Genomic DNA, 26,112 nt, shown 5'->3' with positions numbered 1-26,112 from the left:
GCCGTTCTAGTGTGTCCAAACCAATCAGACGGCAGCGATCGGGATACGGTGGAAGATCTAGCGGATTTTGCCAGGGAAGATTCCTTAGAGCGAATCGAACAAATCTTTTCTGCACACGTTCGATTCGTAAACTCCAAGCTAGTTGATACGGACTCCAAACTATGCTAGCATTTTCAAGTATAGGCCGAACTAGCGAGCAGTATAATGCCTTCAAGCAATGTGGATCCTTAAAATCACGTCCGATTTTAGCAATAAAACCTAATTGTCGAGTCGCTTTTGTAATTAATGTGGAACGATGTAAATTAAAAGTGTGTTTTGAATCCAACATAACACCAAGGTCATTAACACGAACAACTCTTTGAAGCGATTGTCCGTCAATTTTATAGTCAAAAAGTAATGGATTCAAAATTCGGTGGAATGTTATGACCTGACATTTTGCTATGCTTACGATAAGCCAGTTCCTTCTACACCAGGCAACGAATTCATCCAGAAGCTTTTGAAGACGCACGCAGTCGTCAATAGAGCGTACCTCAAGATAAAGTTTCAAATCGTCGGCGTAAACTAATTTGCAGCCACTATCGAGCAACAAAATAGCGTCATTAAAAAACAGCGAGAACAGAAGTGGACCCATGTTGCTGCCTTGAGGTACACCTGATATGTTCGAGAACGAGGATGACATACAGGAATCAAGCTTGACTCGAAAGACTCTACCACTTAAGTAAGAGAAAAGCCAGTCAATAAACTTTTGTGTTGCACCCAGACGCGATAACTTGCACAAAAGAATTCGGTGATCAATTCGGTCGAACGTCGCTTTTAGATCAGTATATACGGCATCAATTTGTACTCTTTCCTCCAAACGCGAAATACAGGTCGAGGTAAAATCCAGAAGATTTGTGCTGACCGAACGACCGGGCATGAATCCGTGTTGATCAACTGAGATGTAATGTTTTGTACGAGAGAACAACTCATTACTCACTATTATTTCGAAGAGTTTTGAAGCAGCAGACAAATTCGTTATACCACGGTAGTTCCTTACATTGTTACGATCACCGGTTTTGTACACGGGAAACATATAAGACTGCTTCCAAATAGTCGGGAAGACTCCTTCCTCAAATGATCTGTTGAATATCATGCAGAGAGGAACGGCTAAAACAGTTGCACAATGGCTGTAGACTGCTGCTGGTATACCATCTGGCCCGATCGAGAATGAACGTTTCAATTTCTTTGCCGCTGCGACAACCATTTCAGGAGTAATATTCTAGATTCTCTTTGTTTACTTCCTGTTTCGGTTATTACGGTACTCCTAGCAATCTTTCTCTCTAATTATTTGCAGATAATAATAACTAAAACTATCATCTTTTAATCTGTACTGAAGAAATCACCAAACATCCCGCTCGGCCTTTTGGCATGGCCACCAGACGGCTACCAAAATTGATTCAGTGACGGTTGTCAAATCCAATTTGGCGATACATAATCGCCTGAATCTTAGTTAGCCGAGCGTTTTCATCTTTTCACCTTGGCTGAAAATGTCAATGATTTCTATGTGGAAAAATCCTGGTGGATTCGATTGTATCGTTTGAGGTGTATGTCTGGCAGCGATGAGGCAGTCGATCACCAGAATGGCTACCAGCCATATTTTGGCCGCTGGCAGCGTTTAGTAATTTAGTTTAGCGTTCCGTAATAATTGAAAGAGAAAGTAAATAAAGAGAAACTTTCATCTGCAAATAGAACCTAATCTATACCCGGGTTGGCGGTTCGATGCATAGGGCGATGGTGTTAGAAGCCAGTTTTTGTATGTTCGAGTTCGAGAACATAAGTTTTCAATAGGATATGATTTGTGTAACGTATTGTTACGAATTTCATTGAGTCGACGTATGATTAATGTATTGGTTTGATAATGAATTTTGTGTTGTAGTCGAATGAAAAACAAAATGATTTATAGTGACCTCCAAACTATTCTGTTATGAATTTCAATATAAATATTCTCATAATTTTTTCAATATACCATCCTGTATTCCATGAAAGCAACGTATGAAAGATGTATGAATTATATTATGTACCTTTTATTGTGGTTATGAACTTTTATATAGATGATTTTGTATTCCTCCTATTCTGTATTTCGATTGAATCGAAATATTTCGTTTAGATGTAAAATTTTGCATTCTTCATCTTGATCGAGTTCGAGTTTTCTTTACAAAATACATTGTTTAACATGCGATCGAAATATTCAGATTCGATTGAAATACAAAATAGGGGTGAATACATAATCATCTATATAAAAGTTCAGAATAGAATGATCGTGAACAACAATGAGGTTGTATACGATTCATTTCGCAAGACAACATAAATTCTTCTTTATTGAAAGTCATTTGTTATATTTGCCATGATTCTGGCAAAAACATGACATTTACTTCAATTTAAGTATAAAAATTAATTAATATTAGTACACGTATAATATATAAGTATTACAATTAAATTGGTAAATTAAACTAAAGTTTTTCTTAGGTCTATAATAATAATTATTGTTGATGTCAATAATGAAAAATGGTGGACAACAATGATCATATTACATGTTCACCAGTAATCCATTTTCTAGCTACTATAAGAACTTATCCGTTGCGCTCTAAAAATTCTTCGATTTCTAGTAATTGGTTTTCTGAATCTACCCTGTGAGTTACGAACTGACCTGTTTTGAATAACGTGCCTTTATAAGTGCAAGACGAAGCAAAATTCACCATTTCATTCCTTTCAAACGAATATGTTCTATCAAGATTTTCTAGATACGGCCTCGTGTTAAATTTATAGGACTTGAAATTTGATTCCAAACTGCATTTTAAAAATGACTCGTGATATAAATCGTAAGAAAATTGTAAACATGACTTCAAACATAGTGTGTATCCTATATTAACCCGAGAAGTAATTATGTGAGAATATTCTTTGAACCCTTGATGTTTTGACTCATTTCGGAAACACATCATATCAGCAATAGGTCCACTATCTACAATGACTTTTGGGTAGTGCACTAAAAAATGATGTTTCGGTTTCAAGTGATCATTGAAGAGCTGAAGATACAAGCAATGATGAAATACTATTAATTCTTTTAGTTCGTCTATGTCGTTGCTAGTAAATGCCCTAGAAAGTATTTTATCAGTCATTTTGATTAAGGTTTTGCAATATTCCCAAACTTCATTATCAAAAGGGATGAAATGTCCCACGATGAATGGAAAATTATGGCAAAAAGCTCGCATTTCGTCATTCGCATTGTAATAGTTTTTGACTTGGTATTTTTATTGTGAGTTTCACTAAAGTCTACTATACGTGATAATGTAGGGTCTTTTGATGATTGTGCCACTAAATGCTTGCGCAAGTTCAGATCGGATACCGTAAAATATTTTTTATCGTAAATGAAATAATTTAACGAACACGTTATGCCATATTTACAAACACCTCCACTAAATAAATCATGCATTGCATCTACGCTCGTATTGTTGATTACGTGAAAAGAAGGTAAATCGTTAAATTCTGATCGCCCTCTTATTCCTGTTTTGGAATGCTTATTGGTTTCAACATCTTCGTTATAGTTATTAATCGTCCTCAAGCTATCATCACATTGTTTACAATCTTTTTGCATTTCATTCTTAGGTTTACGACAAAATCTACAATAATATGTTGCGTTGAAACTGCTAGACAGAGAGAGTAACGAATGTACGCCTGAATTATCTCCTTGGAACAAGCAGAGGATGAACCTAACATTAACTTCGACATCTTGCAATTTGATGATCATTCCATCTTCTTCTAGTTTCTTGAAAGGATTTATTATTTCTTTTATTAACTTTTGAATCCCGATGTTCTGTATAGCCATTTTTCGTACGATACCAGCAACGAATATGTTACCCAACTTTGATGTACATTCTTCTGGTAACACTGGAAATGAGTAATATATCCCGCAAATAGAGTCTACTTTATTGTGAGGTCCTTGTGCATTATTGATTTCATACTCATCCGTGTATATCCAAAGAGGGATAAGATAACTTTTGTCTTGTCTACTGGAATATTTTTCTTTGATCTCTTTCCATACCCTACCTAATGATATTCAAAGTTAGATGGTGGTCGATGTTCATCGATATGTGCTAAGAAAGCATCCATGGTTGAAAACTCCACCGAGCAGTTCATAACACAACATTTGACGTACATGATTCGATAAATTTGATCAATTTTTTAACTGAAACGTAGTTGATGGTTTTATTAGTATTGTAAATAAATTTTAGCACAAACTCCCAGATCAGTTTGGATACCTTTGAAGTAGGCAACCCAAGCACCGAAGCAATTTTCACGAAAACGTCTAATCCTCTAACTACGTTCGGTAGCAAGTAATGGTTATCTCCAAATACAATAACGCATTCTCCAACAGCAAATAGATTTTCTCCCAAGATAAATAATTTTAGAACGCCAGTTTCATTCTGCAAAACGCTGTTTGTCTTCTTTAAATTCTCAAAGACTTCTTCATTTGATTTGAATATTTGCTATAGTAGGCTTGAAACCATTGGCAGCTTTTACTGGAATCAATACTGCGCTCAGTCCTCTTAGGGCTGCGAGTAAACGAGTGTCTGAAATATATGTAAAAAATCATTCAAATTGAAATAAAATATACAATATATCAGATTTTTTAAATGTAATCGTTTATAAATATTCATACTCACCCAAAAGATTTTCAGTGTTGGTTATTATAGGCAATAGTTCTTTAACTGAGAGGTCTTTTCCATTTTTAGCGACGTACTCGGCGATTGGGTCCAACAAAAGGGCCCACTTTTTCTGGTTTTCTGACGGATTTCGAAAACCTAGCAACTGATAATCGATGTCCAGCTGCTCGGAATAGTAGATTAGTTTCTTTTGGACAATTTATACAATTAAAACTCACCAGTTGAAAGCCGAACTCATCTTGAATTTGTGGATATTTATCCAAGAGCTTAGTGAATTTTCTTTTGTCCCTAAGCATAACATTCCTGTCCGGAAAGGTGATTTCCCAGTGAGACATTACACTCGCCCATGGCTGTCGGTTTAGTTGCAACCATGCAATTGCATTAATAATTTCCGAACTGAGTGTCTCCGGAACAACAGAGGACGATGATTGACGACTCTCTTCAATTTTCAATATTTTCCGGTCACTTTGTCTAATATAGTTGATTCGGCTGTAAAGCTTTCCACCAGGGTTTCCTTTCTTTGGGATATAATATGTATCCTAGGCAAACGTAAAATGATTCTCTAATAGCTTGAAAAAAGTGATACTACCACTCTGACTACCTTTTGCTCCTTTTTAAACAGCTTTACGATAGCCGATGCGTACTCCGAAAGCTGTTCGCTTGTTGTCTTTCGCTTTTTGGAAAGATGGTATTTGGCCACAACGTCTGTGACAAATTTTTGGCCTTCTGAAGACAACTCTAATTCATCTGCTGCTCGGAGAAGTGTCACCCCAAAGATGGATTGATTAAGTTGACTTTTTAATACATCAGGCGAAAGTAACTCAACGTCTTCGGCTGTTCCTGTAGTCACAGCAAAATCACCGTGACAATCAAGCTCCGTTTCATGCACTTTCAGTTCGCTTTTGCGATCATTACGGTTAAAGTCGCCCGAATCAATTTCGTAAAATGATGAATTGTATTCGTATTGCTGATCACTTGCACTTTTTACTTCTTTATCCTCCTCCTCCTGGGAAATATGCTCTTTCTTCAGTAATATTACGTTTGATAGATCCTGTGAAATGATTCTTTTAACAATACTTATACAAGAAAACTTGTTAAACTTACATTTCTTTTACGTCATTCCTATATCCACGTCCATATTACATCGAATTTCCAACTGACCTCGGCACGAGAAAGCGCTCGTTCAATTTGTTCTCGTGGCCAAGTTATCAACGCAACGGTATCTACACCACACTCTATTAATATATATGATTGAGATAGTATTTGTAAATTCTGGAATATTAGAATTAAATTACCTGCAAAAACAGACAACGCATCTGCAGGAACCTTAAGATCCACAAGTAACTCCGTTTCACATGCCATTTTTGATTTTCAATAACGAACGTATGTTTTTTTTCACGCAAGGATTGCTTATGAAGTTCGTTAGCGCGTCGTATGAAATTCATATTAAATCGTAAGCAATTCGTAAACAAGTAAACTGTGGTAGTGGCATACAACAAAATCGTTCATACGAAACGCATTAAGAATATCATCGGTTTATTGATTATATTTTTTACTGGTGTGTAATAAAAATTTTAATTCTCAGTCACACGCATTTCACAAACAAGTTTTTCGAAATCATACGTGCCACAGACAGTAAATTTTACACTATGTCTCATTATAATTGTTGCAAGAACGTCGTATGAAATTCAAATCACAGTTTTCTGATAGTTATATGTATCGTATGAAACAGATTTGAGCTCATAAAAAAACTGTTCATACGATACAAGTTGTGAACCTCGTACGTTCAGTTTTCTCAGTGTATCCAAGCTTAACCGAATATCGGTATTTATCTGTATGAACGGTGATTAATCGGTATTCTAGGAGAACGTATCTGTATTACGGTATAGAGGTCGAAAATCGGTAGAAATAGAAAAATAAAATCGATTCCCCCACTACCATTGTTACAATTCAAAAGTTCCTTATTTGTCATTCATTTATTTTTTTGTTCGGTAACAGGGTTTCTTTCTCCAAAAGGCATAAAACCTCCTCATCTTTTCTTTTCTACCAACAGATTATAAAATCCAAATGGTACAATATAGAACTTCGATTAAACTGAATTACATTACAAATAGTAGTATAGCATTAACTTGTAAAATTGTCGTAGCTCTACAACTAGATAGATAAGGAATCACGGAACAATCGCTATATTGCATTTCGAGATATATGACAATCAAAATCTTCAGAGCAACTATTAAGTAAACGACACTTACTAGAAAAAGGCTAATTATACCCGTAGTTGGTTCTTGCAGCGGGAATTCTAAGAAACGGGCGTGAACGAAGACATATCGGGAGAGGAATGTCGAAGTTAACCAACCGTAAGAGATCAGCACAACCGATACGTGATTGTATTAAGTCCGCGATGAAAACGGCCTTGTGAACATTCTGTCGAACAGACAGCAGACCCAAGACGATAAGTCGGCAGCGATCCACGTAGCTTGGAAGGTTGAATCGATCACTCCATGGTAGATTGCGTAGAGCGAATCTAATGAATTTGCGTTGAATAGCTTCGACACGATCGATGTTAATTTGGTAATGAGGTGACCAAACAATAGCTGCATATTCGAGGATTGACCGGAGCAGTGCACAATAAAGAGCTTTCAAGCAGTGTATGTTACGAAAACTTTTAGCAAATTCGAAAGATGAAACCTAAGAGTTTCATCTGAAGTCAATAACTCCTAAATCTTTCACAAACGATTTACGTTTGAGAACGCTTTGCGAGAGGTTGTAGTCATACAACATTGTTGAACGCTTTCGAGAGAATGATATAACGGAACATTTAGAGGCATTCAGTACCATCCATGACACCATTTTACAAAAGCATCAAGTTGAGCTTGTAGAAAGCATGCGTCATCCTGACCATTTTTCAGATGATTTCAATTTGAAATCATCAGCGAATGATAGCTTGAACTATTTTAAGGAGAATTTGAGATCGTTGAGATAGAGCAAAAATATGAACGGTCCTAAATGACTTCCTTGAGCAACTCCAGAATCTAACAGCAAATGGTGTTGTTATCCTGTTTCCTATTTTTAAAACGTCTCACGGCCAGTTAGATATGACTGTACCTATTCTAGTAGAGCACCGCTAAAGTCAAGTCTGTCAAGTTTGGCTATTGCTAATCGATGGTGTATTTTATCAAACGCTGCCGTGAAATCAGTGTAAATTGCGTCGACCTGTTTACGTGATTGTAGGGATCGGGTGATAAACGAAGTGTAGGATTCTAAATTTGTAGATGTAGATCGGTAAGACGTTTCAGATATGTAGTCGTTGCAATTGTGGGTTAAAAAGTCAAGAACATTTTTTTTCAAATAACTTTGAGACAGCGCCAAGTGGTATCTTGGCAACAGTGTGGACTTAATTGAAGAGGATCTTAATCCATCCAGGCGTCGTCAATTTCACCCAATTTCGAAAATTATTAGGGAACTTTAAGGTGGAAGCTGTGAAAAAATACCCGGGTAGCTTTAGGGATGATGATATATTGAAATAAAATAAACAACGAGGTTGCCGAATTGAATGTCCAAAAAACGGCAAGGCATTCCCAGATTGAGTTTGTCTCACTACAATCTAACGAATCGTGAAAATACGAAAAATGGGCAAAAAATAGTATGACCTTGTTCATAATTTCAAAATTATTCATTTATTCTTCCAAATCTATTTTTCCCCCTCAAAGTAATCCCCCTTCTCAACCCTCTTTGAACAACTTGTGCCAATCAAAAACACTTGCTAGCTACATACAATTATCACCGAAGGCTTTTTGCAACATTCTGAGCCTGGTGCGAGACAGAAAATTGACCCACAAAGCAGCTGTACAAAGTCTAAGCATATACGGAAGATCAGCTGAATAAGGTTGCTTTCTGAATTGTGTTTCATCACATTCAAAGTAGTTTAATGGGTTAAAAAATTTTCCTATCTCCGGCGAAAGACCACAATTAGGTTAAAGCCGACAAAAAATAAACGATATAAAAAAATTGCCCGAATAGGAAATAATTACGGGAACTAATGTTGTTTCGTAAATTTTCGTTTCTGATATTTTATTTATTCCAGTCTGATTTTTGTTGTATACCAAACATGTTTAAACAGTTTTTTTAATCGATTTTTTCAAATTTAAAATCTATTCCAAATGGAATCAAATGGTTTTTTCAATATTCTTAGAGAAAACAAAGAAAAACAGAATAACGAATGATCTTCAGAGTTATAGTTAAATAAATGCATAACAACCATAATTATGGGAACAGAACTCATAACATAGACAAAGAAAACATAACATTTTAACGCAAGTCTTTAAAACAGCTGGAAAATTCAAAATTGTAAGCGTGCGACAATTTCTGAAATTTCGAATAAATCTTTTTTTATAGAGATCTCCCCGAAGAATCTCGAGCGGAATCTGGAAATTTTATAGCTTACAAAAAAAGTCACAGTCCATGTGAGTATTAAAAAAGATCTAATCTTGCTCCAGGATCTCAGAGGGTTCAGCAAATACTACAATAAATAAAATCACAAAATATGGGAAGTTAGGGAAGCTTGAAATTTTCCTTCCTTTTTTTGAAGGTATGAAGGTATGATTTATGATTCTGGTGAGATTCGATAATTTTGTAACTTCCAATTCTATCTTTGAAAAATCCGTTTGAAAACTTTGATAGATTTCATGCGATTCAAAAAAAACATGGCGAAATTTTCACTTTAAGGGGGAAATAGCCGAAAAAAATTACCATTTTTTTTAATTACATTGTGCAGAAAGCCAGGAAAACTTCGTTGGATGTATGGTATCGTTCGTGAGACGGCTAGGATGTAGACCATGTTCGATGTACGTTCTATCATGCCAAACCGTGTTTTAGAGCTGTGTCTATCATAAGGCTTAGGGTGGCGAAATGGTAGCGCTTAAGCACGGAATGCATAAGAACGCAGGTTCGATTCCTGTCTCCGAGCGTATCTTTTTCCAAAAAACCATATATTTTTAAGTTTTTCATTCATCTGGCTTCTCCAATATATGTTTCCACCCAGTTGGATAATCGTATACTGAAGGCGTTCGAGCAAAAGAAGGAGGTTTCAGTTCTGGATGTGGCTAAAATGTGGCCGAACTATAAGAGGCAGAAACAACCAAAACGTAGTCCGAAACAAGAAGAAGCATCGATCAGGCCGATGGTTCGAAAGCTGTACAATACGATTCTTGCTGAAAATTGAAATGCATAATCATGGACGACGAAACCTACGTGAAACTCGATTACAGATCCTTGCCGGGACCACAATATTATACGGTGCGAGCAGGGCAAGTGTTAAACCAGTCCGAGACATCGATTGAAGTCGAAAAATTTGGTAAGAAAGCTATGGTCTGGCAAGCAATTTGTAGCTGCCATAAGATTTCGAAACCTTTCATCACCACTGCTTCAATGAACAGCGTAATATACATCAAGGAATGTTTACCAAAACGACTTCTACCCATGATTCGAAGCCACAAAGATCCTGTTGTTTTGTGGCCAGATCTTGCTTCTTGCCACTACTCGAAATCAACGGTAGAATAGTGTACTACCACAAATGTCACTTTCGTCCCAAACGACATGAATCCACCAAATTGCCCACAACTTTAACCAATTGAGGGATTTTGGGCATTAACGAAGGCACATCTTAGGAAACATGTCTCGGCAGCCGAAACCATTCAACAGCTCGAAAAAGATTGGAAAAAAGTGTCAAAACTTGTCGCCAAGATGTCTGTACAGAATTTAATTAGGAACGTTCGCAAGAAGGTGCGCCAGCTAGTCTACAATGGCTTAGTAGCAAATGTTGAGAATAATATTCTGTTGTTGTAGTCTAATATTATCAGTATATCGAATAAAATTTGAATATCTAACACTTGTGAATTATTTACAGCGAAATCAAAGTGCGTCCATACTTTCTGGGACAGTCTTCAGGACATAACCGCGAGATTGACGTAGGACTGCATTCGAGATGTGTTTAGATACTAACAGATTCGATACCGTTTGAGCGTTTAATATGACGTTATGATATGAGATACTTAAGTTTACGATGACGACATCGAATGTAGTTCAACCTAGTTTTGATTTTCTAGCGAGAAATACAAATGAAATACGATCGTAAAATCAATACGTCATTCTTAAGAATAAGAGTGAGTGGTCATCTGAGGGTTTGACCGACGACGCGAGCTGCCACTCGTATATTGAAACTGTATCGCAAATTTAGTTTGTAACTGGTAATATCAAAACCAAATCGTTTGATAAAATATTGAAACTGGCAACACAAGTTGACAAAAAAAAAAATTAAAATGGATTCAATGGCTATGGCTTCGCGTGGAAGAATGTCTTTTCTGGAAGTTAGACCATTCTGAGAAATATGAACGAGTTTCAAGGAGGAAAACTAATGACGCGTGTTTGCCTTTCGCTCATTGCTCAGTGATCTGTAAAAAGATTTATATAATTAAACTACCCATAGATTCGAAATTTTGCAACTTAAACGTGTATTGCAACAACATTTAAGTATTTCGACAGTACACTATTGAAATACCTGCCTGATTTGACCCATGTTAGCACCAGCCAATCAGAACGCATTCTGAGGAAGAGAACACAACGGTATAAAAGATGAACATTCCATCATTTTCTGAGAAACGCATGTCGAACCGAGACATACGGGAGAGCAACATCGAACACCTCACGCTTTCGGAACAAATGAATTTTCTCTGGATTCCATTTGGAAATCGCAATGAATTTCGGACGAGTTTACCGAGTGTGCATGCCAAAACGCATGATCTGCCTAAACGCAGATCCTGTTGGTCGTGACAATTCAAGGCACTTTTCAGTCGCGCAGCCCATCATCAGAAAAAATAAATGTAAAAGCATAAGATTCATTGAAATGGAAGTTGAAAAAGTTTGCGTCGTCACTAACAAATTCAATTACGACGGGCAACGCTCTCACGCAATGCGAAAATGAAAGTATTGATGTAGAACACATCTTCATACTAGTATGGGTGTCGTTTCGAATAATGCTGTGTGAAACAGAGTTGCCACATATACAGATTAATCTGTAATTTGTTTTTCCTGAAAAATACCGATTCAAATGTGGCGAAAGGAAAGATTTTCTTAACACAATTCGTAATTTACAATTTAGTTTTGGACTTCGTGGAATTTTACTACACTGCAGAGAACTTTGATTCTTTCAGTAAGAACCTGATGATTTCTTGGCAGAGCATGTATAAAACACTGAAGTAGACATGAAAAGTCTGGTTTGATTAGAGGTTGATATAACTGGCAAATAACTGGCCTAACACTCCTTCCCTTTCCCTAAGTGATCTGCAGTCGGGTATAACGTTGCATTTTTGTTTAGTTCTAAGTTTCTGTCCAGTCTACAGACCTATTCTCTCATCATTGTCTTTTTGGCGAACCCAAACCGTTTGTGACAATCGTTCGCACGAAGCAAGACTACTACGATCCATCTGAACGTTATCATCGATTATCATCATTCGGTTACCCAACACACAAGGTTAACGAAAGGTTTCTTTTCGTCACTTTCAGAACCGTGAGGCGATGGACCGACTGGAGGAGGTAGAAACCTGCAACAATCACTTGCTGAAGCGGCTGGACAAGCTGAAGAACGCGAAAAGTGCCCTTCTGAAAGACCTCTGATAGACCTGGGACCGGTCTGAACCCCAAACCAACCCATCATTATTGTTATCATCAAAATCAAAACCGTCTCATACTGTTTTTTTTTTCTTGTATTCGGGCTTTCAATGTGTTTACCAGTAGTAGTGGCTAACGGTCTAACGGTCAGTGGACTTGTTTTCGGTCGGCAGCCGGTCGTGCTAAATCACCGTCATCCAAATCCTGTATTTATTGTGTAAATTTTTAAAAGCATGCTATTTTTTTTTATAAAAGGTTCAAGTTGCCTTCGAGTTTACCTAATTGATTTTAACGGCTTCACCCAATACAACCTGTTAGTTTAGCTAGTGTTTGACCTGGGCGGAAAGTTAGTCCAAGATACGAAATCCGCGGATTGCATAGTAGAAAGTTGTGTAATGATTATTACTAAGTTATTGACTTTGCTCGTGAATCGTGAAGAAAAAATAAAAGCTTAGAACTTGCACTTACCAGTTAGTAGGCTTGTATAGCAAATTGAAGAGATCATAAGTTCTCGTTTTTTTTTGTAATTAATTGAAACTATTAACTATATATTTAACAGAGTAGTGTAAATTGAACCACAGAGATTAGGAACTTCTAGGGCAGATCATATGAAACGCTGTATATCTAAAGGGAAAATAGGTATAATTTGTGGGAGGAAACATTTTAAATATTTAATTTATTGAAAACTATAGCTTTTAGGAAAGAGTTGCGGTAAATCGAGCAAAAGTTTCTAGATCGAGATTCTAGTGAAGAGCCAACGTTAAAAAATAGCTAAACAAACGATAGACGATTTTTTCCATGCAGAACAACAATAGTACGAACAGCTGATTTGTGTTGAATCCATTTATTCCTTTATATTAGTGTTGGTAAAGTAATATGAAAACAAAATTGGTCGTTAGCTCGATCGATTGTTTATGAAGAATGAAACAACAAATCGAGGGACTCATTCATTTGCCCCCTACGCCCATACCTCCATGGTTCCTGCGTTATGATAATGTCTTTCCCCAATCTGATCGCCCCTTCCTAATTTGTTATCTACTTTGTAAAGCAGCCAACATTCATCGTAGCATATTATCACTTTTACTGTGCGATCTCAGCTGAGCTCACACAAATAAACTTCTTACATACTCTTGAACTGCCATATTTTTGTAATGCTTTTTTTTGTTTTTGTCGATCGATTCAAGCTGGCGCGGATGTTTTCTCTTTGCCAGGACGAGTTATTTTGTACATTTTTTTAGATCGGAGTCAGATTTTCTTCCTGTGAAATTATTTAGCACTCAACACGCTTGTTGCTTTTGTTCAATCCTTAATCTAAGCGTATGGGAAAAACACAATATAAAATTAAGACAAAATAGAACAAAACAAATGCTAAAAGAAAACGGAAAAGTTTACTACTGGAGCAAAAGCAAACACACTATAACATAAAAACGCGTTAATACTAGTTGTAAGTGAGAAGTGTTCTGATGTCTTTCCTTGGGCGAAAAATCCGAATGAAAACCTATAACGTAATTGTATACAGCAAAGCGGGAGCGTTTAGAGTACCGAACGCGCTGACAAGACAGCAAAGAAAGTACGAGTGTAATAACAGAATGCAACCCAGGAGTAATATAAAGAAAAATATATGATTAACTACAACAGCCAGGCTCAAGCCGTGTTTCATTGAATGCACATACCGAAACGGATTTACTTTTTATCAATATACTTTACTGTGACATGTCTACTGAAATGCCAAAATTACAAATCTCGGTTGTTTAGGGGGTTGTGAATTATTTTGCAAATAGCGTCAACTTCTCGTCTGTTTAGGAATTCATAGTGAACCGTTAGGTGGCGTTAGCAGTTTAACATAAACTGTTGATGCAATGATGAATCAGAGACCTAAAAACCTTGTTTTAGTCTATCCAGTGGTGTATTGATGGCTTTCTCATATAACTCATGTTTTCATAAACATAACTAATACGATGCACAAGTTTTAACTCTGATTTCATGTTTTAATTCAAATAACATGCCTTCCCTTCACTTTGATTCGTATTCAGAAACGTCACATCGAAACATTTTTTCCCTAAATAACATGATATAATCAAAGATAAATAATAAAGACATGTATGTGCTTACAAATATTTTTAAATAGTCTGGTTCGTTCCGGTACTTTCTAAAATGACCGCACTCACCGCTCGGTGGAGCGCGAGATTAATTGCATTGTTATCATTTTGACCAAAGTGTGCCATAAAATCTCAATATATACAAATGAGCTAAGAGCAAATTCAGCAGCTAGAAGTTCTATATGGAAGATCTATAATAGAACAGAAACTGGAACAAACGTATCCCCAGCAAGCCGTTCTAGTTTTATTTATTCGACCAGTTCTTCTGTCAAATTTAAAACTGGTCTACGATGCCGTTCTATTTTTTGTATATTTGAATCACGAGTAAAACAGTGCTGGGGCTGCCAGTTTTTCTTGTTATAAAATCCAGATTTAAATTTTGTAACTGACATAAATTATGCATCTAGAACTAGAACACTACTGAATATGCCCTAACGAATCGAAAGGGTTCTCACGGTTTGACATTTGCATTATGAATCTGATGATGGGATCTCAGCAGTGCACCCAATTTATCACCATTGGTGCCAGTTTCATGGAGGAGCGCAGATGTGCGCCGAAAAAAGATCGTGACTGTCATGTCTGGAAATTTGTTTGTGATATAATTGTCAGTCAAGCACACTGCTTAGTTGACAAGCTTTTGTCGAATCAGTTTCCCATCAAAGTAGTCATTTGTTGCTTTAACATATTTATTTCACGTTAATGGCCAAAGTTTCGAAGTAGTAAACCTTTGAAACGATGGCAATTAGCTTGAAACCAAATTTTTCAAACCAATAAATCACCGGAAGAGACATTTTTTAACACATCGTAGAAAGCTTTCAAAACTGTTGCTGAGTGAGCTAGTGGAAAAATTGAAGCGATTGACTTAAGGTCTGAGGACAGAGGGCCACGTGTTGAGTTTTAAATCGACCGCGTGGCTCGCTCAATTCCGTTTGCGCATCGTATTTCTCTTGTACTCTCTCGATATATGAGCAAACTGTACCGGGTTGCCAGCATACATTTTATTATTTTGATGAGAAGTTTTATCACATTAATCTAATTAATCTATCGTATGGGTTGGACATTACATGGATTCCAATGAACAATGAAAAAATATTCAACTTTCACAAAGATTGAATGTTGTGTGTCTGTCGAGCCAATTTTATTTCTCTCTCCTTTTTCAGAATGCTATCAGGAAACCAAAGCGAAAAAAAAAAATGGCGGATGCATTGAAACTGACTTTGTTTCACAGAAAAATACAAGACTTTATTTTCATCGCGATAACATATATGTTTTATGTACTAATCGCTTCTAAACTAAATTATCTAGACTTTGTCACGGTAGATTTATGATACAAGCCTTCAAAGCCGAGATATTCGATGAACAAGTAGAGGTATGCATTTCCGAGCGTTCCAGTTTTCAGCAGTTCTTCAGTCAGAAAAAAATACAACACGACCGCTAAATTCAATGAATCATTCTGAAAATTTCGATGTTGTATTAGGTTTTGCACAAACATAACAACCTCAAAAAATGAACAGAATGAACTTTTTTTGACAGTCGGACTGCCGGTGAATCAAGTTCATCTATGACAGCTGCCGTGTGTTTGTTCTGTTTTGCGACTGCAAATTAAAAATTGAAAAACGACGAGAAAGTGCCTATTAAAAACGTGTTCCACAGTGAAAAGAACTAAAAAGATAACCCTGTATGCGTTTCCAGCATCAAGTAGCGATATTTGTATAAATCTGTTTAATGTGAGGCGACTTGCAATTTTTCAACTAGGTTTTGCACGAACATAACATAACCTCACAAAAATAAACAAAATGAATCAATTTTGACAGCTATTAGTGGTTTGTTTATGTGTTCATTGCGTTCATTCTAATTTGAATACGTGTTAATAGATATGTAAACAAACCACTGCTAGCTGTCAAAAAGTGAACTTGATTCATCGACAGTTCATTGGTAGTTCATTCGATTGGTCGTCGTGCAAAACCTAATTCAAACGATGAACCTCTGATGAACTTTTAAACTATAAACAAATACACGTCGGCTGTCAACAAAATTAATTCTTTTCATTTTGTGAGGTTATTAGATTTTTCATCGTGACGTCACAAATGAACAAGCATTCATCCTTGACAGTTCAGTCGACGACACGACCTGCCACTCGCCTATCAAAACTGTATCGCAAATTTAACTACCCCTCAGTAACTCGTAATGTCAAAATAAAATTATCTGAAAAACTATTAAAACTAGCAACACAAGTTGATCAATTATTAGTTTTGAATAACAGTTACCAAAACCTTGGTTACTGCATGTTGAAGACTTGAAGAAAGTAAACAAAACAAACTGCCTCGAGAGGAAGATCCTTATTTCGCGGCAAGTTGCAAATTCAGCACCATCATCACGCGTTAGATTAGTAGATCGATTAGCTCAGCTAGGGCTCGAGCATACGAAAAATTTCTTGTAATACCAGCGCAATCAGGTTGCCATATGCGGCCAAGAACTTTTGTATTGAGTAGTGCGTTGTTGGTATGACGCAATGTTTCAATATCCACCGATGCTAGTTAAATAGTTTAACGTAATCAGACTTAGATATGTGACTGCTTTCCGCTATGTACACGAGTTACAAAATGGTAACAAACTTTGCAATCATTAAATTCGTCAATGCGAAACTTTTTATCAGTCCAATCATCCAAATTTAGTAACGGAATATGAATGATATAGCTTAGTCGATCTGGTATATCAGTACTATTGTACGAAATGCAAGAAACTCATTTGCAGTAAATCAAAGATACTTGAATATTTGAACTTTATTTTTAATCCATGCCAAAATCGCACTTCATATACAGGTACGAATATACTTATAAACAAAATTTATATTTATTCTTTTCTAATGACTTCCTAAACTAAAACTATTTCAATTGTTCACCGATTCTTTGTATATTCGTCACTTCTGAATTTGTTTCAAATTGTTCAACTATCGTTGCTAATCAGTGTACATGTTGTAAAACAATACACCGTCATATTTTGGACATTTGAGAAACTCCTCTACATCTACTCTCAGTGATTTTAAGTTCTTCGCAAAACGGATGGTAAAATTTGATGAAAATGAAAGACATTTGAAAAGCTCGGGGATCAACTTTCTTAGGATATGGAATCTGATCGTGAAACAAGTTTCCTTCAAATAATTTGATAATCGATTCTCAAGCAGAGAATATACAGCAACTACAATCTCCCGAAAGACTTCTGGTACCTGAAAGTAATCGAATGTCAAGAATGTCGGATACAATTCAACAAAGTTTTATCTTCGTTTCGCGCATACTGGCACGAAATTCCGGGTTTATTGTCAGTATATCAAGCAACGCTCATGTGTTTCGGAAAGTCGAGTGGATATTCCTGTCTGTGGCAGCAATGCACCTAGTGTCAGATTTGACATTGTGCTTCCAGTTCCGGTCGCCGTAAATACACAAAGAACGTTGTAACATTAGCTTGATTACTATCAATCTAATCTAATCTTACATTTTTTTAATTTGTTCCAATACATGATAAACTGTTGAACCTGGCTCTGGTGCAGGATGATTCTGTAATTCGGAATAAATGAATTCAGTAAACCAAATTTTATGCGTATTGTTAAAGCGTCTAACTCCGTCATATTTGATAATTCCATTTCAGCGTTGCAAACATGGGCATCTGTTTGTATTTTAGAAGTAAATGTTAAACGAGGGCCGGGCAGTTATATTCCCCTAGGGGGACCAGTTCACGGCCGATAGTGCCCAGGGCCTCGTACAGCTTTCACAATCTCGATTTCTTCACAATAATTTCAAGATGACACAAAATTTAAATTAATAAAACTTTATCTACATTTTCTCTAAAGGTTTGTTTATTTATTATGGGGCTCCGTGGCAACTAGCTCGTAGCAACTTAAACAGTGTTGCCGGCCTCCTGTCACGACGCCATCTCGATGTGATCAAAGTTGGAACTTCAAAATCAGCTGATTGCAACGTGTACAAACAAACAGTAATATATTTGTTTTACGCGTTTACCTTGTTTAGTGCACGAAAATTAGTGAATTTTGGGTCGACTCTCTCACAATAACTTGTCGGTTTACCTAAAATACAGCAGACAGTGTTTTGTGACATCAAGTGGAGATAATTTTCACAATTTGAGAGTCGCGGTGAGTATCAAAACATCGCAGTGTTTGGGGCTCGAAACGCGAGGGGCTCAACGTAATCGGTATACTTTCAAATGGCTGGTGCTCACATACCGGTGTCAGATGGGTGAGTGTTGCGCAAGAAGATTTATATCACAGAATATTTTTATCATTATCAAGGGGTCGCTATATTTGTGGTAACTGGCGGTAAATCACTCACGAACACTTTTTATTCCTATCTTACTTCGGAGTGCCTGGTCGTGTCGTCGGTTCAGCGATACTATTTACAAACAAGCTTAAACAAAAATCGAAGAACACGTCTTAAACAATCATCTTTACACTTTGCAACTAGTGACTTTCATATAATAAATATCTAAAACAAACCGTATCCAATCGTGAACAAATGTTTTAAAACTTTATTTAGGCGATATGGACCATAAATGGTCTCATCCAAATTGTTAACAGACAAACAAAAAAATCTCTGTTTACAACCAGTACTGCTGAACTGTCAAAATGTGTTCATTCGATTGAGGTTAGCAGTGACGGTAAAAAACCTAATGTCATGTTCGTGCAAAACCTAATTTGGTTACAGTTTAAAAGTTCATCTGAGATTCATCGTTTGAATTTAAAAATTGCAAGTCGCCTCACACTAAACAGATTTATACAAGTATCGCTCCTTGATGCTGGAAACGAATACAGGGCAAACTTTTTAGTTCTTTCCACTGTGGAACACGTTTTTAATAGGCACTAAAGACGGATGCAACCTCATCGACGACCAAACCTACGCCAAGGAAGACTCTCGAGCGCTGCCCGGACCGCAATATTATACGAAATCGGTGTACCAGGACCTGGACGACGCTGACACCACGGTGGCGATGGGAAAGTTTGGGCAGAAGGTGTTGGTCTGGCAAGCAATTTGTACCTGTGGTTTGCGGTCGTCGATTTTCTTCACGAAGGGCACAATTAATGCCAAGGTGTACGAGGAAGAATGTTTGAAGAAGAGAATGCTGCCACTGTACAGAAAGCATAAGGCTCCTCATCTCTTCTGGCCGGATTTGGCTTCAGCCCACTACGTCAACTCCGTTCTACAGTGGTTGTCAAAAAATAATGTACAATTCGTGGAAAAGGACATCAACCCACCGAACTGCCCGGATCTTCGGCCAATTGAAAGGTATTGGGCAAATGTCAAGCGGCACTTTCGGAAGGAAGGTACAGTGTCCCAAAACATGCAGGAGTTAAAAAAAACTGGACAGCTGCCACCAGGAAAGTCACAAAAGTAACTGTGCAGTGCGAGCGTTTCACAGAAACTAGGATTTTCTTCAATATAATCAGTGAAATGCATAAAAATGTAATTTTTCTATAATATATCGAACTGATGTCAAAATATGTTTTTTTTCGCTTTTTTATTCAATAATCAATGTTGCTAACTACTTTTCGATACACTTCTGATGCTAGTGCTATCCCAACTAAAGGAATATTTGAAATGACCGTTGAAATGATTAACGAAATCAATTTAAGTGTCCTGTCTGTTAGTCTGTGTAATAAGTTTCTGTTTATTGTACTATCTATGATCTGTGAAAATTTCATCCAAAACAAAACAAACAAACAAACAACAACAAAAGTCCAAGAATACGAAAAGTTCAAGAGTCCGAGAAAGACAAAAGTACGTTTAAGAGTCCAACAAATCGAGAGTTCTAGAGACCAAAAGTTCTAGAGCCTCAAAAACTGATAAAGTGCTAAAGGTTAAAGAAATCTAAGAGTTCAACAGTTCAAGAAGTTCAGTTGTCCAACGTTACAAAAAAAAAACAACAGTTCCAAGAATTCGAAGAATCCCTGAGTTGCAAGAGTCTAACAAATTCAAGAGTTTACGGACACACAAAGTTCAAGAGCACGAGAAGATAGAAAGTGCAAGAAGTAAAAGAAGTTCAGTCCTAATTTTCTAAAGTTCTTAAGATCTAGCACCACAGAAGACATAAAGATAAAGAACCCAAAGATTATAGTCCAAGAATCGATGAGTACGAGTAGGGTAACAATAAAATTTCCAAGTGATATTCACCCCTAGTCTGTACGTGGATCGATTGGAAATATTCCGATCGAATGTGCAATTTCCATTCTGCATTCCGTTCGAGTTGGGTATGATTTCGAATATCATTCGTTCGAGTTGTTAAATTTTCGAACATTACTCGATCGACTTGCGTACGTATTACTTATGTTCGGTTTAGAAAAGCTCAAAAACGGAACTCTCTTCATTTTCTCAGAAGCGGCTCAGTAGATTTTCACAAACTGAGAATCAAATGAAAGACTTCCTTTTCCGGAAAAACAAGGTGATGTGTGTTTAATATTTAAACCGTCATTCAGAGCGAAAATTAAAAAAAGAAAGAATTCCTAAAAAACTTGGCTCAAAACTGTTTATTAGGGTGTCAATATTTTGGGATCATCTCTAAAATTTTTTGATGCCAGATGTTTTAGTATTGTCTGAAAGCAGTACACAATTAAAAGTATTATCAATACTCCTTTTATTGACAATAACATCATCTCTTGTAAGGGCCACTAATGACAAAACGACCATACAGTCAAGTTTATTCGAGATTAAAACACAAATACTTATATTTCATATCGCATAAATAACAAATGCAATGTCCCATGCCGGAAGGCAGGAACTCACTTCGAACTGACGGTCAACCTTCAATAATGACCTGATCACGTGCGATCTGGAACGCTGCAATTAGAGCTGCCATTTGTGGTTTCTCGACACACCCGGCGGCCAGCCGTTCTTCGATGGCTGCCATTTTGATGAGTAACTGGGACATAACTCGTGGTGGTAGTTCCATCCGGTGGACGTAGAGATGAATCTCGGTCAGGATGTCCTCAAGTGCGAGACCTTTGTTGGTTTTCAGTTCCTGGATTTCTGCAAAAAAAGATGTTAAAAACCATGGCATTCTTTGGAAGAGAGAGACTCTACACACTCTGAAAAACTTCCTTGAAGCCTTCAACATTTAGTAACCAGTTCACGATGTTTGTAATGTCACTCTTGAGCGGATGACCTACACAGGTATAGACATTGTCCTCGGTTACGTCTTTGTACGCCATCCAGGTACTCTGCAGCACGTTCAACACTTTTCGCATATCACCTCCAGCCAGTGTCATTAGCGCCTTTTTGCCGTCGTCGGAAACCTTAATACTGAAATGGGGACGGTTCAAATTTCCATAAAGAAGTGTAAAATTTCAAAATACCTTTCAGCTTCAATGACATGCTCGAGTCGCGGTAGTATCTGTTCCGCTGCCAGCGGTGCAAAACGAAAGCGGGTGCATCGCGACTGCAATGCCGGAATAATTTTGCTGAGGTAATTGCAAATAATGCAAAACCTCACATTATCGGTGTACTTCTCAATAATTCTCCGGAGGGCATTCTGCGCATCATTGGTCATTGCATCCGCTTCGTCCAGTATGATCAGTTTGTATCCACCGCTGAAAATGGTTCTGGTCGAAGCAAAATTTAATATTTGACCCCGTACGATGTTGATTCCACGATCATCGGAGGCATTCAACTCCAATACCATTTGATTGAACGACTGTGGTTTATACAGCTGTCGAGCACATGCCAATATAGTACTGGTTTTGCCAGTTCCTGGCGGACCGTAAAACAACAGGTGGGGTAACTGGTCTTCCTGAATGAATTTATTGACTAGGCAAAATATGGATGATTAGTTTTTTTGAAGAATGAATTTTAATATTTTCAACGTACTTGTGGAAATTATCTCTTCGTGAGAAATGAGATCGCTTAGTGTGGCTGGTCGGTATTTTTCTACCCACGGTAAATTAGATTTTCCGTCTTTAAGCATGGCGAGCTTTCTTGAACAAACAGCTACTCAGAACCCAACAAAAATTTAAAATCAGACTTATTTCACACACTTGGAACGATAATACTAAAAACTTTATGTTGATATTCCGGCGATCCCTACGGTGCGACACTACCAAAAAAATTCAAAACAATACGCATATTTTGCGCCAATGATGTGACTTGTGACAGTTATGCTGCTGCACTCTTACCAGCCGCTACCCAATCTTGAGTCAAAACCTACCCAAAATCAACTAAAGTGCATCTCCCCAATTTTGGGTAACGACTCGAGTGATGACTTCAAAATTTAGGTAACTGTAAGTTTAGTACAGGTATTATGCCATAACAAAGCACGCTACCCATTTTTACCCATGAACTCAAAATTTGAGTAGATAACGACCTAATTTTGGTTAGCTTATAGAAGAGTGATTTATTAATTTTTAGTTTGACTTAAAGCCGCCATGACTAAGTTCAGTTTTTGCAATGATTGAGCGCAAATATACATTGGAGAAGCCAAGTGAAAGAAAAACTAACAGAAAAGATGAATTTTTGGAAAAAGATACGCTCAGAGACAGGACTCGAACCTGCGTTCTTATGCATTCCGTGCATACGCGCTACCATTTCGCCACTCTGATCTTGTTTTAGCCACTCCAAAACTCGAAACAGACATAGTAGCAACGTACATCGAATACACAATCGTTTTTCTTTCACTTGGCTTCTCCAATATATATTTCCGCTCAGTCATTGCAAAAACTGAACTTAGTCATGGCGGCTTTACGTCAAACTAAAAATTAATAAATCGTTAAACACAATTGCGGTTTGATTTTCCGTAACAATCTGCTTCTGGTAGGAAAGGGAAGACAATCAATACAACCTTCATAGGGGTCGGTCGCTGACGATGTCCAGCCAGCGACTGGCACCATTAAAGAAGGTGACAAGCGATTATAAATACACTCTCCTACTCAATGCTTGATCGGAGAAATAGGTATAAAGCGAGAGGACTAGTGTTTGATGGACAGAGAAGACGTTTGGATGTAAGATATCGGCCGGGTGACGGCCAGGATGTAGACCATGTTCGATGTACGTTGCTACTATGTCTGTTTCGAGTTTTGGAGTGGCTAAAACAAGATCAGAGTGGCGAAATGGTAGCGCGTATGCACGGAATGCATAAGAACGCAGGTTCGAGTCCTGTCTCTGAGCGTATCTTTTTCCAAAAATTAATCTTTTCTGTTAGTTTTTCTTTCACTTGGCTTCTCCAATATATATTTCCGCTCAGTTATAGAAGAGCTCGACAATTAGTGATTTCTCCTCAAAAAATAGGTAGAAATGATTTTCAGTGTGCATTCGACTTTATGAAGTTAAGTATTTAGCACACGGTGAACCATTTTTGTACTAAACCCAAAGATGACAAGGTACAAGATGTTTCACTATTTATGTCGTTTTTGTTCGAGAAACCCGAAACTGATCCAGGTTTGAGTCCCTGTTAAGCGACCCATACAACTTCAGTTTTCCGAACAGGTTCACGCGTTTTTTTCTTCGAAAGAAATTGCAGGCGAGCTATAAAAAATAGCGTATTAAATTTAACACCAAACGAAAGAGAAAACTTTTCTCTGTCGTTTACTATTATGACTTACTCTCAGCAAGTGCCGAGCCATTACTCTTCAAAGTAATTGTTGATGGATGGCTTATTGGCCGTTATAAAAAAAACGCGTGAAATATACTTTGGACGGAATAAAAAGCTTGTGTGGCGTTAGGTCTTTATGTCAGTTTCATAATTTTTTTTTTATGGAGGCACATTATTCTGATTAAAAGAAAACTGACGGACTGATGAAACTGCGCTCAAGAGCTTCAGTCGAAAAACTAGACGTTTGGCCTGATGAACTCTGCAGTCACTTCAGTTAACCGTTCAGTCACACTAACAGACAGGACACTCAAATTAGATTCTTCAATCATTTTAACGGTCATTTCGAATATTCCTTTATTTGGGACAGTACTCACATGTGTCATGATGGCGCCACGTTACCCTATCAAAAACATCCTGTCTGTCATCTAGACTGTGTTTATTTTTTCATTTACCAACAGAGTTGCCATTCATACAGAATTACCTATAATGTATTGATTTGTATACGTCCATGCGAATTTCATGCAGGATACAGATTTAATACATATTGCCAAAACTATATACATAATTGTGCCTACTTCTCATCCTCCAACGCAAGACAAAATCGAACCCGTTTTGTTACAATATTTACTTGCTTCTGGTCTGCCGCCACTTAATTTCGGATGAAAACTACCAACACAATAAAAAATAGTCTAGATGAACAACGTTGAGTCAAATAAATGGTTACCTTCCAACATCGCGAAAAAGTTAAATATATTATCAACGTAATCCAATATTTTATTGTGACGATTCATTTTCAAATATTATGATGCAATCAGGCATCCCTGCAAGCAGCTGATCGGTGTTGACAAACGAGGGGAAACCAACTAGTAAAAAAACTTTTACATAATACAAGGGGTGTACAAATAGTAAATAGTTCACGCAGTACAATATAGGTGGAGCTAGTGCATAACGAAAATTTTTTTTTATAAGAATTTACTCATACTGTCATGTCTGTTAGTCTGTGGTTCAGTCATGAACGATCGAAAAACTGTCCAGAAAACTAAACGTGTATGGACCGCTGTATAATAAGAGCCGAGTGAAACTATTGGAAAAGGAAAAAAATTGAACGAAATGTGAAAGAAATGTAATTCTTTATACATGCAATTATTAATTTATCGTTTTGATAATCAAGTAGCATCGGTTGTAGACTCGATTGTATACTGTAATAAAAAATGTTTCTGTAATTATTCCTTTAGCGGTAAGCTTCAACTTGGATGAATTTTTAATACTGGCTGTAACTGAAGAGTTTACCAGCCATCGTCATTTTAACTACTTATATATTTTTTCTTTTAAGCGAAGACTGATACGAGTTATGGTACTGGCGAAATTCGCTAGTTGAAGTATGATCCAGATTTTTTGCTAATATTTTCTCAGTAACAGTTCCGAATCAGATTTCTTAACTTCTTCATTGAAACGACTTTTTAACGTCATGTTATTACATTAGATTTTTACATAACAGTGCTTTTTAATTGAAGCATGCTCCAACTAGCGAATATCCAACCAACCAACTAGGTTTCGGTATACGGATTCCGACTGTACTCTATAAGAGAAGGACCAAATTGTATTGCAGATACCCTTCAATACCTTTTGCTTAATAACAGTAACCGGTAAACAGTCGAACAAAGGTTTATTTCGAGATGAATTTAAATTTATATCTATTTATTTCGGTATACGGATTCCGACTGTACTCTATAAGAGAAGGACCAAATTGTATTGCAGATACCCTTTAATACCTTTTTCTAAATAACAGGAACCGGTAAACAGTCGAACAAAGGTTTATTTCGAGATGAATTTAAATGTATTCTATCCTTCTATAAATCAAATTTTATCCTGTCTAAAATTTTTTTTTCATACCTAGTTGCTTGCTTCGATCATTATATTTATTTTTTAACACAAACAAATACATGTTTTTCGACGTTCTTCAATATATATTTAGTGCGAAATCACGTGATATGAGAAAGCACAGAAAATATCATTTCACATGATTCGATCAATTCGATTATCGATGTGTTAGTTCTAATACT

General features: G+C 36.9%; 3 protein-coding genes across 11 annotated transcripts in view; 2 read left to right on the top strand and 1 right to left on the bottom strand.

The window, feature by feature from the left end:
- Positions 1–14,002, top strand: part of LOC131425568 (leucine-rich repeat flightless-interacting protein 2) — a 119,708-nt gene extending 105,706 nt beyond the window's left edge. For all 9 annotated transcript variants that reach the window (XR_009228999.1, XR_009228998.1, XM_058587554.1 and 6 more), the window contains one exon: positions 12,261–14,002. Coding sequence is in view for 7 of the 9 variants with exons in the window: in XM_058587554.1 (XP_058443537.1) it covers positions 12,261–12,371 (111 nt within the window). In the remaining 2 variants the exon portion in view is untranslated. The remainder of the gene's footprint in view (positions 1–12,260) is intronic.
- Positions 14,003–18,431: 4,429 nt separating this feature from the next.
- On the top strand, positions 18,432–19,872 carry LOC131425189 (uncharacterized). The gene is made up of 2 exons (XM_058586853.1): positions 18,432–18,714; positions 19,332–19,872. The coding sequence occupies exons 1-2, from the start codon at positions 18,711–18,713 to the stop codon at positions 19,865–19,867; spliced, it is 540 nt and encodes a 179-aa protein (XP_058442836.1). The 5' UTR covers positions 18,432–18,710; the 3' UTR covers positions 19,868–19,872.
- A 1,251-nt stretch (positions 19,873–21,123) lies between these two features.
- LOC131425180 (replication factor C subunit 5) lies at positions 21,124–22,607 on the bottom strand. The gene is made up of 4 exons (XM_058586842.1): positions 22,333–22,607; positions 21,822–22,272; positions 21,554–21,768; positions 21,124–21,495 (listed from the first exon to the last, which is right to left on the bottom strand). The coding sequence occupies exons 1-4, from the start codon at positions 22,427–22,429 to the stop codon at positions 21,266–21,268; spliced, it is 993 nt and encodes a 330-aa protein (XP_058442825.1). The 5' UTR covers positions 22,430–22,607; the 3' UTR covers positions 21,124–21,265.
- Between the last annotated feature and the right edge of the window lie 3,505 nt (positions 22,608–26,112).

The sequence above is a fragment of the Malaya genurostris genome, chromosome 1 (assembly GCF_030247185.1).
Source record: "Malaya genurostris strain Urasoe2022 chromosome 1, Malgen_1.1, whole genome shotgun sequence".
Taxonomy (NCBI): Eukaryota; Metazoa; Arthropoda; class Insecta; order Diptera; family Culicidae; genus Malaya; species Malaya genurostris.
This window is presented reverse-complemented; position numbering and strand designations above follow the sequence as displayed.

Excerpts from the sequence above, each read along its gene's own strand:
- LOC131425180 (XM_058586842.1), bottom strand. The coding sequence starts at position 22,429 with ATGCTTAAAGACGGAAAATCTAATTTACCGTGGGTAGAAAAATACCGA. Across the intron at positions 22,273-22,332 it reads CGAAGAGATAATTTCCACAA|TCAATAAATTCATTCAGGAA; the intron begins GTACGTTGAAAA and ends TATTTTGCCTAG. Across the intron at positions 21,496-21,553 it reads CTTCAAGGAAGTTTTTCAGA|AAATCCAGGAACTGAAAACC; the intron begins GTGTGTAGAGTC and ends CTTTTTTTGCAG.